At 60.2% G+C, this 18,093-nt stretch overlaps 1 protein-coding gene and 1 long non-coding RNA gene across 3 annotated transcripts; one reads left to right on the plus strand and one right to left on the minus strand.

The window, feature by feature from the left end:
* Window positions 1-699: 699 nt before the first annotated feature.
* LOC141568292 (uncharacterized) lies at window positions 700-5,539 on the minus strand. Of its 2 annotated transcripts, none has more exons than XR_012491412.2 (3): window positions 5,373-5,539; window positions 2,979-3,229; window positions 700-2,823 (listed from the first exon to the last, which is right to left on the minus strand). It is a non-coding gene; the product is annotated as an uncharacterized LOC141568292 (long non-coding RNA). The 2 variants fall into 2 exon arrangements; XR_012491411.2 differs by lacking the exon at window positions 5,373-5,539 and adding an exon at window positions 4,208-4,744.
* Window positions 5,540-7,375: 1,836 nt separating this feature from the next.
* Window positions 7,376-17,107, plus strand: EEF1A2 (eukaryotic translation elongation factor 1 alpha 2). The gene is made up of 8 exons (XM_074318099.2): window positions 7,376-7,641; window positions 8,985-9,215; window positions 10,999-11,178; window positions 11,685-11,981; window positions 13,371-13,521; window positions 14,680-14,936; window positions 15,859-16,093; window positions 16,708-17,107. The coding sequence occupies exons 2-8, from the start codon at window positions 9,072-9,074 to the stop codon at window positions 16,833-16,835; spliced, it is 1,392 nt and encodes a 463-aa protein (XP_074174200.1). The 5' UTR covers window positions 7,376-7,641; window positions 8,985-9,071; the 3' UTR covers window positions 16,836-17,107.
* Window positions 17,108-18,093: the final 986 nt, after the last annotated feature.

Here is an 18,093-nt window from a genome sequence, read left to right on the forward strand (position 1 = left end):
GCTGAAGGCCAGGCAGGCCCGCAGCGTCTGTCGGAGAAGGGCATCCTGAGAATGAAGTGGTTAATTGACCACCTGCCCCCGTCCTAGAGGAGGGCCTGTCCCGTCTTCCTGGGCCCTGGCCATTTTCTCGGACACAAGCCCCAGCCTTTCTTGACCTGTCCAACCCTGTGAAGTGGAAGCGGCAGGGGCACTGGACAGTAGCCCCTGCACTTTCGGTTGGTTTCTGTTGTGCAAGCCCTCGGCTGAGCCCTGCAGGCCCATCCTCCGCACTGCCCTCTCTGGCCTCCACTCAGTACTCGCGATCACCCAGCGCAGATGGGGGCATCTGCTCATTGGCGCCCAGCCCTTTAGCCAGAGGTGGGCCCCCGGCGGCATCCCCTCCCCCCAGCTGTGGGCGCTGGGTGGTATCCAGAAGATGCTATGTGCTTTGAGTCCTCAAGCCCGGCGTCTGCTCAACTCAGCCCTGGCTGTCCCTGGATGTGGCCCTTCATCTGTCTGGGTTGGGGTAGAGGCTGCTGACCTGGCTATGACCTGGCCTAGGCAGCAGTGTGGCCTGGGGGACCCCAGGAGGAGGTGCAGTTACCTGTCCCCAATAATTCTCATCCTCCTCCGCCTCCTCCATCTTTTCCTGGGGTCCCCACAGAAGGCCCCTGCTGGTCCACTGGAGGAGGACAGTTCCGGGGGGGATGGATCTTTCAGGGGCTTTCCAGATAACGGTGCCTCACACAGGGGGGTCACTTGCACACACGAGTGAGACACATGACCATGCAGGAGAGGTTTTGAGGCATGGCAGCCCCAAACCCTACTTCACAGCTGACTATCGTCTCTTCTCATTCTGGTTGAGAGCCACAGTCACGTCCTGGCAGGCTTCTGCCCACGCCAGGGGGCTAATTCTGGATCATAAACTAGGTGTGAATTTAGTGCAAATCAAATTTCATTCTTAAGGGACATCCTCCACCTCCCCACCCACTCACCAAGCCCTGAACCCCCTTGTGGGTCAGAGGCACCACAACCACATCACCAAGGGCTGTGCCAGGCCAGCCAGCAGCTCTGCTCAGGGCCGTGGGGAGCTGCCCACTCTGTGGAAGCAGCGTCTCCCCGCTGGCCTCTGCTCTGGTGCCAGTCCCCGACCACGTGCTATCCTGGGATGGGTGGCAGAGCAGCGCCCTGCCTCACCTGCTGGGTTCCTACGCACCTGTCCCCCTCGCCCTCCCTATGGCACTGGAGCATCTCACTCCATCCCTGAGCAAGGGGCAGCCCCCGGTGACCTTGACGTGTGATGGGATTTGGGATTTGATGTTTTGTGCTTCATAAAGATGCAGGGAGAGGTGGGGATTTGAGCCCAGCAGCACCTGCTTTAGGGTAAGGGCCCAGAGAGTCAGGCAGGGAGGCTGGGGAGGGTCTCCAAGCAAAACATGTGTGGGTGAGGGTCTCTGGCCCTGACTCGACCCTTGCAGCCCTGAGGCTGCAGGGAGCACTGGTCCATTGGGCTGTGGGTATGGGGAGACTGAAGACAGGTCCTGCTTCCTGGCAGGGAGCAGAGGGCAAGATGTCCCAGCAACTGCCAGGGAGTGGGCGCTCATGTGGCAGGCCCAGCCGTCACTCTGTGGGCACCTTATAGCCAGGGCAGTCCTGCCCCTGAGATCTTGGCAGTGCCTCCTTCCTTGAGGGTGACAAACAGTGCCAGGCCCCTGGGATGGCCCTGAGGCAGCTGCATCCAGCATCTATTTCCCGTGGGACCCAGGCCCATGCCTCCCTGGGCTCCCTGGACTGGGCTCAGACATGGGAAGCTCAGCGTGGGGGGTTGGGGAGGAAAGAAAAGGGGATGGGCAGTTGGGGTCTTGACAGCCATCCTCTGGAACAAGAAACCACAGAGCCCCCACCCACAGGAAGAGCTGCTTTCCCCTTCCCCCCACCCGCTGTGACAAAACTCCACACCCATTCATGATGACAACTCAGCAAAGGAGGAATAGAGCAGAATGTCTTCCATCGATGAGAACATGAAGCAAGTACGGCCAACATTGCACATGATGGAAAAGACTGAATTCTCTCCCAGGATTGCCCCAGGATTCTGTCCTGCCTTGCTTCAATTGTCCAACATGTCTCATGAGTCCTAGCCACTGCAATAAGGCAAGAAACAGAAATGGAACTGTCCATATTCACAGGCAACCTGATGATCTGGCATTAGAGAATCCACAAAAAAGCCAGTTGAATGAATGAGATTAACAAGATACAAGGTAACCACACAAAAACCAATCCTATTTCCACATACTAGCAATTCACAGCTAGAAGCAGAAATTAAAAAAAAAAAAATCTTTTATAATAGCAACCCTCTGACCATGAAACACTTAGGTATAAAGCCTAACAAAACATGTGCCAAAATGAAATGCTAATAGAAAAGATCAGAGAAGATCTAAGGAAGTGGAGACCTGGTATAGAAAAGACACGAATTCCCTCCAAAATGATGTCTAAATGCAATTCCAACAAAAATCTCAGCAAGAGTTTTTTGTTTGTTTGTTTGTTTTTAAAGATTTTATTGGGGAAGGAGAACAGGACTTTATTGGGGAACAGTGTGTATTTCCAGGACTTTTTCCAAGTCAAGTTGTTGTCCTTTCAATCTTAGTTGTGGAGGGCGCAGCTCAGCTCCGGGTACAGTTGCCATTGTTAGTTGCAGGGGGCGCAGCCCACCATCCCTTGGGGGAGTTGAGGAATCGAACCCGCAACCTTGTGGTTGAGAGCCCACTGGCTTATGTGGGAATCGAACCGGCAGCCTTCAGCATTAGGAGCACGGAGCTCCAACCACCTGAGTCACTGGGCTGGCCCCTAGCAAGAGTTTTTAAGATACAGACAGACAGATCCTAAAATTAATATGGAAAGACAGATGAACTACGATAACTAAAACATTTTTGGAAAATAAAAATAGAGAGAGTTGCAATACCCGAATCTTACTGAGGTCGTTCCCATAATGTAAAACTAACCAAAGTGTGCAATTCAGTGATGGAGGCAGAGTCTCCCTCCGTGCCTGTCCTGTCCTTTCCCCCACCAAGGTCCAGTCTCCTCCGTCTTGCCGGTGTAGGGAGGGCCTTTCCTGGGGCAAAGGGGGCTCTGGGTCTCGGCCACCCACAGAAGAAGGGGAGAACGATGCCGCTGTGGCCTCCTGCGTCTGCTCACTCCCAAGACGCCTGCCTGCCGTGAGGTCTCCTGCTCTCGGGCAGGGGGACCCCAACTGCTGTTCAGAGAGTTGGGAACATGGGTCTGAGTTGCCAGTGAACTCAATTCCTCCCGTTGAACCCGGGGTGGGAGGCTGGCCGAGCACTGTCGCCTCTGCCTCAGCTCTCACTGGCAGAGGACGGCAGCTCTGCTTTTGGTCAGCCCCAAGGAGGACCTGGATCCAGCTGGGGAAGGAAGGGCCCGGAGGGGACTGTGCAGGGAGGGGGCAGGGGCCTGCAGACCCTCCCCGGTCCTCCCCTTTCTCAGTGCCCCACTGCAGGGGCTGCCTCCTGCCCTAGGCTCTCTGGTTGGCTGGCCACTAGAGCCCACCAGACCCCTCCACCGTTGGTGCCGGAGGGGAAGTGCTGCGGGCAGTCTGCTTCGTGGAAGCAGGTGGCGCTGGACCTGTGTGGGGCAGAGGTTAAGCTCCGGCGCTTGCAGACTGCCCTCCCAAACAGGTGCCACCCGTGCTCCTCGGCAGCGAGGGCCTTGGGGGGAGGAGCCTGCCCTGCTGCCTGCGCCTTCACTATGGCAACGATTCCCTGCTGCTGCAGAAGGTGCCAAGGGGCCCCAGACAGCTTCTGTGGCCCAAGGGCCCATGGCAGGAGAAGTGGGGGCAGGCCAGGCTGCCCTTCACCCGCTCTGACGGGCTGTGTGCCCCTCTCTGGGCTTCCCGGGCAGACTCAGGTCAGCCTCATACCTTCCCAGACACTCTGGATTTGGTAGGGTGGAGTGTTTGGGCGCCTGGATTATTTAGAGTGTCACCCCAACTCCCTGTTTCACGTAGCCCAGGGACTAAGCACAGGGCTGGCTGGCTGGTGGGGCCCTTGGCTGGCCTGGGGGCCTAGCCGGTGTGCATGTGGCATGTGGCCTGCCCCAGCTCCAGCCCCTGCCTCCTTCCACCCCTCCCCCATTTAGGAGACATGACCTTGCTTTTTCGGAAGAAAGCTCCATAGCTAAGAGCTCCTCTGTGCCATGGAGGCCACTGAATTTGTACCTGGTAGTCAGCTCCGTCCTCTGGGTGCTGGGCCCAGAGAGCTCGGGGAAACTTGTGCTCAGGGTCCTGCTGCCCAGGTATACTGAGGCAGGATGTGCCAGACCCCGCATGCATGACAGGTGTGCACCCATGCCCTGGGGTCAGAGGGCAGCCCACGGCCCAAGGCCGGGGGTGGAGGTCCTTCTGAGAGGCTGGAGGGCTCACTCTGCCCTGACCCTGCCCTGCCTTGGGCCCTCTGACAGTATCTGGGTTGTCAGCTCCACCTGCTGGCCTGGCCCCACAGGAAGGCACATCGCAGGTGGCTAGTTATGCATTCACAGGTTATTATTAACCAGCGGTGACATCACCCACAGCCAATGGGAAGCGGGTTTATTTCCAGGGCTGACAGCTTGAGAACAGTTAATTTTAGCTGGATCTTCTTTCCTCAGGCTCCAAACCCCAGCCAGCTAAAGAGGGGCCTGCCTGTGTCTCCCCACACTGCTGGTTGGCTGGGCCTGGGGGCCAAAGGGCGGGCTGTGGCAGCGAGGCTGGTACCCCTTCCTCGTGCCTCTCTCACCAGAAGGTGAGCTGTGAGGCTGCACAGCCTGGTTGGCTAAAGCTCCTCCCCTGCTTTGCCCCCCCTTTTGGCTGCTATGGGGTCACTGTGGCCAGTGGCTCAGATGTGAGAAAAGGGGGGGTGAGGGGAGGGGCAAGCCTGACCTGGGGGAGGGTGGGGTGCACAGGTGGGAACCCGGCCGGCTTCTGTCCGGAGGTAACACTCGCTCAGGCCTTCCAAGCCAACTGCAAGCTCTGACCTCCTTGCTCCGTGACCTTGGGCACTGTGCTTTGCCCCTCTGTGCCCAGCTGGCTCTTGGTCCATGGGTCCTGGGGCAGCCCTGCCTGGCACTTGGTGAACTGGCAAGGCTTGGCAACTGTGGCCGTTTAGTAGGTTGTGTGGTATTTAGTGCTGCTTAGTATTTAGAGGCTGTTCAGTGCTGCTCCGTGGTTAGAGGCTGTCCAGTGCAAGTTAGTATTTGGTGGTTAGTTGGTGCTGTTCAGTGGTCACTCAGTACTCCTCAGTAGTTAGTAGTCACTAAGTACTACTGGGCAGTTAGAGGCAGTTTAGTAGCTCTTTGGTGCTGTGTAGCTGTTTTGCACTGTAGATGTGTCACTATTTAACATATACCTTGTTTAGTCTCACAGTCCATGTGGCTGGAGTTTGTCCGGATGGCTGGGTCGCCTGGGTTGCCTGGGTCCCCAGGGCCTTGTGGGGCAGCCCAGCTGGGTGGATGGGCACATCCTGGGGACACGGAGGCTTTTTGGAGAAAACCCCTGAGACCCCTCCCAAGGTCATTGGGCGGGCCCTTCAGGAGGACTGTGCATTGCAGTGGCACTGACCACTGCTCTGTGCAGCAAATGCCTCCAGCGCAGGTCGGCCCCAGCATGGGCACCCAGGGCGATCTGGTTGTCAGCTGACAGCTGTGGGGGAGCCAGGAGTGGACAGGTGGGGCTCAGACCTCTGTGTGAGGGTGTCTGACAGACACCCTCTGAGGCCGCAGGCAGCCTAGGGTCCTGGGTGCTAGTAGTCTCTCAGGGGACGTTGGGTGGGTGTCCCCAGGGACCCTTGCCTACTGCCCCCTTGGTCTCACCCATCCCAACCTCAGCAAATCCCAGCACCTTCCAAATCCTGAGTAACCTTCAGGCAGGAGGGATGCATTAAATATAGAGACCAGCTGGACAGGGGTGGGGTGGGCCTCGCTTTCTCACCAGCCATTTATTTTTAACTCCTGGCTCCTGTTTGATGGTATCAGCAGCCCTGGAAACTGCCCGGTCATCTGCTTGCCCCTCCCCACCTGGTCTGTGGGTCTGTGGGTGGGGCAGACCCTCCCTGAGCAACACTTCCCATGGGCCTGACAGACCTGCTTGGCCCCAACTGCTGCCCTGGCACCCCCTTTACTTCCTGACCTGTGGGGGCGGTCCCATGATGGGGGGCCCCACTGCATCGCCCCAGTGGAAGGTGCTGGGCGGTGGGCCTCTGCTCTCATTCACACAACACACATTTCTTGAGAACGGGTGTTACAAAGACAAATAAGATGCACGTGTCCTCCAGATCCGGGCAGGAGGGGGACAGCTATGGGTGTTGTGATAATGAGTAAACTTGAATTCACAGGATGGAGGCACCCGGAGGCCCATAACCTTGGTCTCCACATAACACGGGGCTGCCATTCCCCTTCTTAAAACCCATTTTGGCTACGACCCTGGTCTGCCCAGCACCCTCAGGGACCTCCCAGCTCCTGTGGAACAGGGCTGTCTGTGGCCTGCACTCTGACCCCACCAGGACCCAGAACGAGAGGCCGAGAAGCTGAGTGGCCACAGCCTAAGTCTCTGTTTGGGCGCTGAATGTTGCCTTGGGGAGCTCTGCTTTTCTGGGAGCCCCACCCACACACCCACCCAGCCCTGGAAGCTCTCTGGGGCCAGGCTTTGAGGGTCCCTGCACTGAGAAGGACGCAGGGTGGAAAATGGTCCTCTCCAGAGGCCTCAAAGGGAGGATGGTCTGAGTGGATGTGCTGACAGAACCTCAGGCCATTTGACCAAGCTGAGGGGACCCTGGAGAACACCGTTCCCCAGCCACACCATAGGCCAGGTGGGAAGAAGCTTGGCTTTCAGGCCTGCCAGGGGGAGCCCATGTGGCAGACACATGGGAGCAGGTCCCCTTAGGAGGGCCTGCGTATCCTGTGTGCTGCGCCGCATCCTGGGGACACCTCAGAACAGGCACCAACCACACGCGGGGCCAGATTGACCCTGGGAGATGCAGGCAGACCAGCGCCAAGACCCTCAACCTCAGGCTGTCCCCCAGCCCCAGGCCCAACGTGCTCCTCTGCCCAGCCCAGCATCCCGCCTCCCCCACCCCACCTGCCCCGGTCCCTGCGGGTCCCATCCCTGGGGACCTCCTTTTATGTTTGAAGTGTCTTTCTGTCCTGTTCTCGCTCCACCTCTCCGGGCGTGCCTGAGCCTGGCGTCTGTGACACTTTATCTGTCCTCTGTTTCTAGCCACCTCTCGCCTGCCGCTTCTTCACATCTCTGCCCCTCCCTCCTCTCGGTCCCCCTCTCCCTGCCCCCAGCTCTCCGCCCCCCGCCCGCCTCCGCCTATTTTCTCTCGGCCTGCGCTCCCTCCCTCCTTCCCTCCCGGGCGCGTCTCATCTCTGCGCCTTTGTAGCTCGCGTCTTCTCCGCATCCTCCTTTCGCGTTCCCGTCGCGCCCGCGCGCGTCCGCGGGTCCGTGGTCCCCGTATCCCTGCGCCCCGCGCAGCCTGGCCCCGCCCGCCGGTACCGCATTGCCGTACTGCAGGGGCGCAGTGCATCGCGCCCGCTCCGTCAATAGGCGGACCCCTCCTGGAGAGATAAAACCGCCGGCGCCGGCGCCGTCAGTCCCTCTGGCTGAGACCTCGGCTCTGGGTAAGGACGCGCGGTCTCCGGGTCCCCGCGCCCGCCCCCAGCCCTCCTCAGAGGGACCCCTCCCCAGGGACCGGTCCTGGGGGCAGAGAGGGGCCGGCCCTGCTCCTGGCGAGGCTGCGCTGCTCGCCGCGGGGATTGGCCGCCCACCCCACGCTCCCGGACTCGGCACCCGGGGTCGGTACCCAGGAGCGGGGGGAGGGGGCAGGGGGGGGGCCTCCGCGGTAGCGCTTGTTTACGCGGCGGCGGCGGCAGGGGCCAGTTTCTTGGGCGGTGGCGATCGCCCTGCTGCTGTGACCTTGGGACCACCCCGGGCCCTGCTGGTTTTGGGCAGAGTCGTCAGTGCTGGGGGCTGGTTGGGGTCCAGCCGCTGTGGGAGCCCTGGCAACTGGAGTGGGGGAAGGGGGGTCGGAGAGACCTGGGGGCCTCCTCAGTTGGCCCCTTCCCCAGGCCCCAACAATGTCCACCTGGTGTCCCCACCCTAGTGTGAGCCGTTTGTGCGCTTTTCCTCCTCCAGCGCCTGCCCCCATTTGGGCTGCCTGGGATTCTCCACTGACCTCCAGGATGGGGCAGGGGGTTGTGACCCTGGGCCTTGACCAGAGGGAAGGGGGACGTGGTGCCCCCCTGTCCCCACCAGGCTGAAGGCATCTCTGTTCAGCACCTGCTGAGCTGGCCTGCTGGGGCCAGATTCTCCCTCCTCTGGACAGAGCAGGGACGCCCACCTCCCTGCCCTATTGTCTGCCCCCTGCCCAGATTGGGGAGGGCCCAGGCTATTCTGGGCACTGCATCGTCCTGTTGGAGCTCTGGCCCAGCCTGTGTCCCTTGGTGCCAGCCTGCAGGCAGGGATGAGAGGAAGATGGCACCCTCCTTGCTAGAGGGGGGGTGTGGGAGGTATTGACCATCGCTGCACCGTGCAGACCTGGGTGGGGGTGGCATGGGGTAGGGTACAGCATCCCTGCCCACGACTCCTGGTGGGGGAGCAAGCAGCGGGGACAGGGCACTGGAGAGCCTGTCAGGGTGACTCATCACCCAGCTCCTGACTGGTCATGGGGCTCGTCCAGTCTGGTGTTTCTCAGTCTCTCCAGATGAGGGTTAAACTCTTTCATGTGGGGGCTCCTTGAGCATGACACCCAGATATCTACAGCAGATTGGACTGTTTGGGCTTTGGGCTTGCCACCTGGCTCAGCTGAGTCAGGCACAGGCTGGGAGGGGGCTCGTCCTTCCCCACCAAACCTGGGGACTTGGCTCGGTCTTGGGGGCCCGGTCTGTGGGCAGAGATGTGACGTTGACCTGTGCAGGGCTATGTCTTGTGAGGTTCCCCTCTGAGACCATCGCCTGTCCCCCAGCCCCAACCCACAGAATCACTGCTCAGCAGACCCCAGCCCAAGCCAGAGCAACCCAGGTTGTGCAGCTGCCCCCACACCCCGGGAAGAATGGGCAAGGAGAAGACACACATCAACATTGTGGTCATTGGCCACGTGGACTCAGGCAAGTCCACCACGACAGGCCACCTCATCTATAAATGCGGGGGCATCGACAAGAGGACCATCGAGAAGTTTGAGAAGGAGGCTGCCGAGGTGAGCCCTGCCCCTGCCAGGAGGAGGGGGCTCCCAGCTCTGTCTCCACCCTGGGGACAGTTCCCACAGGGAGGCTAGGCTCACCTTCCCTGACCCTGGGCACGGGGCTCAGTGTATCTCAAGACTGGCATGAGCCCTAAAGGACCCTGTGTGGGGGACATGCATCTCAGAGGGTCCAGATGGGAGTGGCATGGGGGAGCAGGGGCATCCTCTCTCTGAGAATGTGTTTGGTGGGGCAAGTGGGATGGCTAGCTGGATTTGGCCCAGGGTAAGGGAGTGGCCTGGATGCTGCATTTCTGCCCTGTACTGGTCCACAGAAGGCTCTGGAACTCTCTGTCAACTGGTATCGAGGGCCCTGGCCCCTGGCTTGTGTGGCCCCCGGGGTTGGGCTCCTGTGTCCCCAGGGCTGAGGTCTGGGGCTGGAGATGGCACTGCCCTCACTTGTCCCAGGGCTGAGCCAGGACTCAGGGCAGCTATTAATAGCTGCTTGATGGGCACCCAGCCCATCGGCTCCATTTTCTCGTGCCGGGCCGGACGGTTGCCTGTCTAGAGTGGCGCCCTTTGAGGAGGCTTGGTTGCCTGGGGAGGATGAGAGGGGTCCCATGGGCTGACCTCCTCTTTCTGGAAGCTACTCCTCTCAAGTGGCTGAGACCCTGGGTGGGAAATGGCCATGGAGTGGGGTGTCTGCTCTCTGCACCCCTTACCCCAAGCCCTGAGCTCTGGGAGAAGCCCTGTCTGGGCAGCTGTGAAGTCTCTCACCTGGATGACAGAGTGGGTGGGGCTGGGCCCAGCAGACCGGGGCTGAACCTGTTTGGGGGGGGGGCGGTGCTCTGAGCTACTTGCCTCCAAGCCGGGGCCCAAAAGCTGTGTCACTCCTTCCCTGTGGGTCTGGCGTTTGGGGGAGCCTGAGGGTGTTTGCAGGGCATGTGGTTCACATCTACCTGGGTCCTGTATGTGTGGTCCTGGCTGGGCAGCTTCCCTGGAGGGTACAGGCAGAGGTCTGTTAACGGCCCTGGCAGGGAACTTTGCTCAGCTGGGCAGTGACCACAGCTGCTGCCCTAACTGCAGCCTGGCCCCAGGCATGGGGGTCTCTCTGCAAACACCTGTTTGCAGAGAGCAGCCCGGCCTTGCTTCCCTTGCTCAGGTGGGGTGAGGAGGGGAAGGAGGAGCATCAGAGCTGTTCGAAAGTCTGGCTGGCTGTAGAAAGAGCTGGAAAGCTAGGCCTTTCCTTGCAACCTCATCTGATTTTTTTCTTTTTTAATTCCCCTTAGAAAAGATCACAGACGGGTTTTTTGGTTTGACAGCTTGAAACACAGTGGTGTTGTCTGCCTCTGGCTGAAGCAGGGATCTGCGGTGTGTGTGTGTGGGGGGTGGTCCGCGGGTTCAGATAAAGGGGGAGCCCTCAGCCAGGGGAGTGGTTCAAACCGCCTGGCGGAGTCTCTTCAAACGCGGGTCCCAGGCCCTTGCGCCACCTACTGGTGGATGCTTGAGTTGCACTCGTTTAGGTGGCTGGAGGCTGGACCTGGGGAGACAGAATGGCTGGGCCTGGGCAGGGCAGGTTGAGGTCTGCGTGTCCCTCAGAGGTCCTTGCGTCTGACTCCCTTATTCCAGAGATGGGTGCAGAGTTCCAGGGTCCAAGCGGGGGTGAGAGGGGCTGGGGCCTATCTTCTGCCTCTACCCGGGCCTCCGTGCTGTGACATGCTGCTCCCATGGCCCAGGGGACCCGCTGGCCATGCTGGCGGAGTCCTGGGTCCCGCCCTGAACTGCGCCCCCACCCCTTCAGATGGGGAAGGGCTCCTTCAAGTATGCCTGGGTGCTGGACAAGCTGAAGGCAGAGCGCGAGCGTGGGATCACCATCGACATCTCCCTGTGGAAGTTCGAGACCAGCAAGTACTACATCACCATCATCGATGCCCCGGGCCACCGCGACTTCATCAAGAACATGATCACGGGCACATCCCAGGTGGGCAGGGCTGCAGAGGCCACCCAGGCCCTGGAGGTGGGGCAAGGGTACCCCGTCAGGGGACACTGGGGACCCTGGAGTCATTGAGGGGTAGTTGGGTCTCCTCTGCCTCCTCACCAGGGCAGGAAACCCTCACCTTTGCCACTACTTGCCCCACCTAGTACAGAGTCCCCCAAAGAACTGATTAAGTGCCCCAGCATCTCAGCCAGAAGGGAACCTGTAAGGAGAGCCACTGCCAGGGCCACCTGTGCGGGTAGACAAACACAGAGGCCAGGATGATGTCACTGAGATGTGGGCAAAAATACAGACAGACTCAGACAATCTCTGACATTGCCCGGGCATTCGCAGAGGCAGACAGATAGACAGATGGATGAGCCCCCGCTACTGCCCCTAAGGCCGAAATCCCCAGGTCCCATCACCAGGCAACTGCCCAAGCCCCTAGCTACTGGGAGGGGCCTGGGCATGAGGCGGGCTCTGGGGCTCACTGTGCCTGGCCTGCTGGGCAGGCGGACTGCGCAGTGCTGATCGTGGCAGCGGGAGTGGGCGAGTTTGAGGCAGGCATCTCCAAGAACGGGCAGACTCGGGAGCATGCGCTGCTGGCCTACACGCTGGGCGTGAAGCAGCTCATTGTGGGGGTCAACAAGATGGACTCCACGGAGCCCGCCTACAGCGAGAAGCGCTACGACGAGATTGTCAAGGAGGTCAGCGCCTATATCAAGAAGATCGGCTACAACCCCGCCACCGTGCCTTTCGTGCCCATCTCGGGCTGGCACGGCGACAACATGCTGGAGCCCTCACCCAACGTGAGTGCCCGGTGGGGCAGGTGGTGGGGTGCTCAGACCTCTCCCCCAGGGCCTAGAGCACGGGGTCGAAGGTCAGGCCACGTAGGATGGGGTGCAGGCTGGGAGGGCTGGTGCCCTGGCCCATCTTGGCCCTCCTGGTCCCCCTTACCGTGTGTGTGTATGGGTGCCAGCCCACGGTGGGTGTGTGAGCCTGGTGAGGTGCCCCAGCCTCTTTGGGGTCCAGGGCTTTGGCCCTCAGCTCAACCTCCCTGCAGGGCTGGCAGAGGTCTCTTTGGCCCTTTCTCTGGCCAGGGACACTCTCCCCAGGTTGACAGTGCAAGGCCAGTGGCTGCCGGGGCCTGGGTCTATGCACCCCATCTCCAGGAGCCCGGCCATGGCAGGGTTAGTTTTCATTTCCCCCAGGAGCCTCTTGGGGCCTGGAGCTGGTAGGGCTCTGGGAAGGGCTGAGGGCTGGCTCTCTGCTGGTCAGTTGGGCAGTTTGTGGCTCAGGCAGCCAGTGTCCCAGGGACTCTGACTTGGCAGGAGGTAATGAGTGGAGCCTGGTTGTTTTGAATTTGTGGAACCCGAAAGCAAGTGCCTAGGCACTGTCAAGCCAGAGGACAACCTGGCCCAGAAGGGCGGCCACTCACTCTAGCCAGCACTGCAGCCACCCACACTGTTGGAGGTGGGTGTGGAGGGAGAGCCAGGGAGATAGCCCTGGAGCCCCATTGTCAGAGGGTGCAGCTGGAGGGACCCCGTCTTGCTCTGCTGCACGTTTGCACTGTGGATTGTACGTTCCCTCATGGGATCTCACATAGTGATGGGTGAGCTGATTGCACCCTCTGTTCTCCTGGAGAGGCAGACAGGACCCCCACCCCCACATTTCCCATGCCTGACCTGCTAGATAATGGGGCCCCCTCACCACCGTTGACCTGGGCTGTCTGGAGGATGTAGTACCTGGGAATGGACGTGGGGCACAGTGCTGCTGGCCTTTCTCCTCCCGATCTGTGGCAGCTGGGCCAGGGGGACTCTGTGCCAGGAGGGCGCTGGGTCTGCTGTCAGGAGACGCCCTGGGCAGTGACGTGTCTGCCTTGCTTGGGGATGGTCAGCATCTCTGGGGCTGAGGCTGGAATCTGTGCCTCTAGCTTGGCCGTGGGCCAGACTTGGCCTTTTGTGCCCTGGTGCTTGACTGGGTCTGGGATCTGAGGGCCAGGGTCCTGGGGGCTGCAGGGGGGAGGGGCTGGTTCCGAACCTCAGGTCGTCATCCATCTGAGCCCGGTCTGAGCAGTCTGGGATGAGGTGGATGCTCTGCTTCTTCTTGCCCCCGTCTCTGTGATGGTGGGAGTGTGAACTGAGGGTGGGGTGGGCTCAGGCGGTCTCTACGACGGGTGCCTCCTTCCTCCTGCTCAGATGCCGTGGTTCAAGGGCTGGAAAGTGGAGCGTAAGGAAGGGAATGCCAGTGGTGTGTCCCTGCTGGAGGCCCTGGACACAATCCTACCCCCGACACGCCCCACGGACAAGCCTCTGCGCCTGCCACTGCAAGATGTGTACAAGATTGGCGGTGAGTGGGGGTGCAGGGCTCCATTTGCTCCACTGCAGGCACCCAGTCCACCTTGGCCAGCTCTGCCCTTCAGACCCCTCTCTTGAGCCCAGGGTCCCCAGCTAGGAGCTCCAGGTTATTTCTGCCTCTCCCCCCACGCTGCACACTGTCTGGGGGACCATCCATCCACCTACCGTCCATCCATCCATCCATCCATCCATTTATCCATCCATTTATCCATCCATCCAGCGTCCATCCATCCAGCCAGCATCCATCTATCCATCCATCCATCTATCTAGTATCCATCCATCCAGCATCCATCCATTTATCCATCATCCATCCATCCATCCATCCATCCACCCACCCACCCACCCACTATCCATTGATCTGTCCAGTGTTTGTCAGGTCTTCCTCCCTTCAGGTAAATGGTCAGCCCTACACCAGGAGCTGGTGGCACAGGGGTGACTCATACTCTCTTTCCCCCTGGAGGTCCCACTCTTGTGGGAGACACGATCCACTCCAGGAATGAGAAATGCTGTTCATGAGGTGATATAGAAACCATAAACAAATGTAGCTAGAGATGTGGGGGCCCATGTGCAGGGTGGGAGTGTCATGCGTGGAGAACAGCCAGCAGCCTCAGTCTCCATCATAATATAAGCCACATAAGCGTCTATCACAGCCAGAGAAATGGGGTAGAGTCTCCCACGCCCTGGGGTAGATGAGACGCCCACTGGGCAGCCACACAAGTGTGAGCAGACCTGTGATAAGCATGGGGCACCCACGCCCCTTCAGGGATAGTCCCCGGGACCAGCAGCATTGAAGCCCAGCCAGGCAATCCCAGGTGGGCTGTCCTCAACCCTCTATGGTGCTGGCACCTCACAAGGAGGGGCCTCAGAGAGCGGAGGGACCCACAGTGCCTCCTTCAGGGAAAGGCTCTCAGTTCCAGGTGGCTCTCTCCTTGCTTGTCTCCCCCTCCTGGGGACTCTCTCTGGTTCAGTCCCTTCCTTTTCTGATGGGGTCCGGGAGCGTCCACTTCTGTGCGAACCTCTCAGTGTCTGCCCTGCCTGGGGTCTCCCAGTCCCCTTGCTCCCTGCATGTGGCCATGCCCCCCACCGGCCCGGGAGGACCAGGGCCCCCCTCAGCCCCACCTGCCCCTCACAGCCTCTCCTCTTGGCCCAGGCATTGGCACCGTGCCTGTGGGCCGAGTGGAGACGGGCATCCTCCGGCCGGGCATGGTGGTGACCTTTGCACCCGTGAACATCACCACGGAGGTGAAGTCGGTGGAGATGCACCACGAAGCACTGAGTGAGGCCCTGCCCGGCGACAACGTCGGCTTCAATGTGAAGAATGTGTCTGTCAAGGACATCCGCCGTGGCAATGTGTGTGGGGACAGCAAGTCCGACCCTCCTCAAGAGGCCGCCCAGTTCACCTCCCAGGTGGGCGGCTGTGCAGTGGCCACTGGGGCCTTTTCCTGCAAGGGTGGTAGCAGGCTGTCCTCAGTGAAGTCAGGGGCTGCCTGGAGCCGGCCGAGCACTTGACACCCCCTTAGTCTGGCATGGGGAGAACTCAGACCCCGCTTTACCAATGAGGCTACTGAGGCGGGAAGAGGTTGAATCAGGGCTGAGGGCACAGAATGAGTAGACTTGGGTGGCCCAGGCTTGCCCCTCAGGGCCTCACTGAGGTCCCACTCGTCCTGAAAATACTTTTATTAATTTAGTGCGAGACATCTCTCTAATACTTTATTCTCTGCATTGTCACTGAACCTTTTTCGATCACCTCTTCACATGAGAACGATTTTAAAAATGGGCTTTATTGAGATACGTTGTTTCCCCCAAAATAAGACCTACCCTGAAAATAAGCCCCGGTTAAGATTTCAGCCAGACGGATGCATTTAGTACATTATGACGATGTTCCAGAAGATGACATGACTGTATTTGAATACATGTAGATTGTTATACATGAAAAAATAATACAGCCCCTGAAAATGCGCCCTAATGTGTCTTCTGGAGCAAAAATTATTGTAAGACCCAGTCTTGTTTTCGGGGAGACACGGTATAATTGAAATATAAAAACTGAAGTCCAATTTTATCATCCTACTGCCTTAGTTCTGGCCAGGGTGGACAGTACAAGCTGCCCACTGGCTGTTTCAAACAGTGCACCTGTCAGTTGTTTATCTCTCAGGGTTTGCCCAATGCTTAGTGAGCACCTCGGGGGCCAGGATGGCAGGGGTGGGTCCCCCGTGATCAGCAGTCCGGGCCTCAGGAAGCCGGGAGGTGGGCCGGAGCCTCCCCAGCTTTGGGGTCCTCCCCCGGTGCCCACCCCAGGTTGCCTGACAGCCTCATGCGTCTCTGCCCACAGGTCATCATTCTGAACCACCCTGGGCAGATCAGCGCTGGCTACTCGCCTGTCATCGACTGCCACACGGCCCACATTGCCTGCAAGTTTGCCGAGCTGAAGGAGAAGATTGACCGGCGGTCCGGCAAGAAGCTGGAGGACAACCCCAAGTCCCTGAAGTCGGGCGATGCAGCCATCGTGGAGATGGTCCCGGGGAAGCCCATGTGTGTGGAGAGCTTCTCCCAGTACCCGCCGCTCGGTGAGTGCATGTGAGGGAGGGCAGCTCTGGCAGCCGTCTAGGCGGAGGGGCCACTGCAGAGGGGCGGGGCCTTTGCTTTTCTGCTGCCCTTAGAGCTCAGCAAGAGACCCACGGCCTCGTGTTGCCGAGCGCAGGTGGCCCTGCCGGGCAGGCCTGGGATGGTGTCCTCCTCTGCAGATGAAGGCCGTAAATGACGCACCCAAGGCCCACAGCTAGTCTAGTGGTGGAATTGGGCTGACCGCCCGCCTCCAGCTGGCCTGCCCGACAGGTCTCCGCAGGATAACCCACAGCCCTACCTGGGCGAGCTGCCTCAGGCAGGGTGGCCGGCCATAGTCCAAAGAGCTAAAGGGCGTACAGCGCCAAGGCGTGTGCTAAGGACGGTTCACGGGCTGTAACATGTTGGTCGAATCCTGTAAGCCAGTCATTTGTAAGGAGCCGTGAGCCACACCGCTTCCGTGCCTCACACCTGGAAACAGGCGCGAGAGCTTGGTGCTCAGCGTGAGGTTCCTCCGCCCCGGCTGCGGAGGATGCTGCGCGTGCGCGTTGCATCCCGGCGCCCGGCGGTGGGCGGAGCCTGGGAGCCCCCACCAGCCCCTCACGCCCCCTCCCCGCAGGCCGCTTCGCTGTGCGCGACATGCGGCAGACGGTGGCTGTGGGCGTCATCAAGAACGTGGAGAAGAAGAGCGGCGGCGCTGGCAAAGTCACCAAGTCGGCGCAGAAGGCGCAGAAGGCGGGCAAGTGAAGCGCGGGCGCCCGCGGCGCGACCCTCCCAGTCGGCGCCGCGCCCAGCCCCCCGCCCTGCCCCCGGCCCCAGCCCCGCCCCGGTGCCCCGCACCCCTGCCAGGCGCATGTCTGCACCTCCGCTTGTCAGAGGCTCTCCGTCAGCGACTGGATGCTCGCCATCAAGGTCCAGTGGAAGTTCTTTAAGAGGAAAAGCGCCCCCACCGCCCCAGCTTCCGCGTCCAGCCTTCACCACGCTCAGTGCCCGTTTTACCAATAAACTGAGCAATCCCACAGCGGTGTGCGCCTGCTTCCGGGTGGGGTGAGGGCTGCCTACCCTGCGGGAGTGCTCTCCTTAGGACCCCTTCTCCAGCTCCCCTGCGCTCTCCCCAAGCTCCTTCCTGCCTGGCTGTCCCACCGGCATTCATCACCCCTGTGGGTGACCAGGCCAGGTGTCCTCCCGACCTACCCAGGGTGGGTGGTGGGCTGGGCTGCAGTGAGTGGCCCGGCCCAGGAGGCCAGACCCCAAGTCCAGCTGGTCTGGCTTGTCATAAGGGGGCTTGGGAGTTGCCCCAGTGGGACATCCGGGACAAAGAACCGGTCACTTCATATCTGCAGAAGGGGAGCTGAATGTTTTGGGGGTCTCTGAACCCAATGAGTGCTGAGAGATCCTCCCCCATGAATGCTTGCCTCTCACACACACACTGTTCCTCACCTGGGTTCCCAGGCTGCCATGCTCCTGGAACCCCCGTCTTACCCCATCCCGAGCCGTCACTTGTGGCTGGAGGCAGCATCACATTCATCCTGCTGCTCAGCTTGGCCCTCTGCACACCCAGGGACTTCATCTCCAGACAAGCCCTGATCTCTGTCAGCAAAGAGGTGCATGCAGCACTCCCTGCCCAGCCATTCCTGCTCCAGGAAGCAGGATGTGTGGGCACTGCAGGAGCTAGGGTGGGCTCAGCGGACCCCCGACTGCTCCCGGTGCAGACTGGCCTGCTGCAGGCCCATGCGTGTGGGTCTTCTGGAGCTGCTGTGACAAATGACCTTGGGCTGTCACCTTAAAACAACAGGACTCTCCCAGTCCAAAATCAGTATCCCTGGGACAAAATCGAGGTGTTGGTAGGGCCTCGCTTCCTCAGAGGCTGTAGAGGAGGGGCCGTTCCTTGCCTCTTGCAGCTTCTGACAGCTGCCAATGTCCCTTGGCTTGTGGCTGCATCACTCCCATCTCCACCTCTGTGGTCACACGGTTTCTGTGTCATGCCTCCCTCTTATAAGGACAT

This window comes from Rhinolophus sinicus, chromosome 13 (genome assembly GCF_057876585.1).
Source record: "Rhinolophus sinicus isolate RSI-liver-muscle chromosome 13, RSI-T2T, whole genome shotgun sequence".
Taxonomy (NCBI): Eukaryota; Metazoa; Chordata; class Mammalia; order Chiroptera; family Rhinolophidae; genus Rhinolophus; species Rhinolophus sinicus.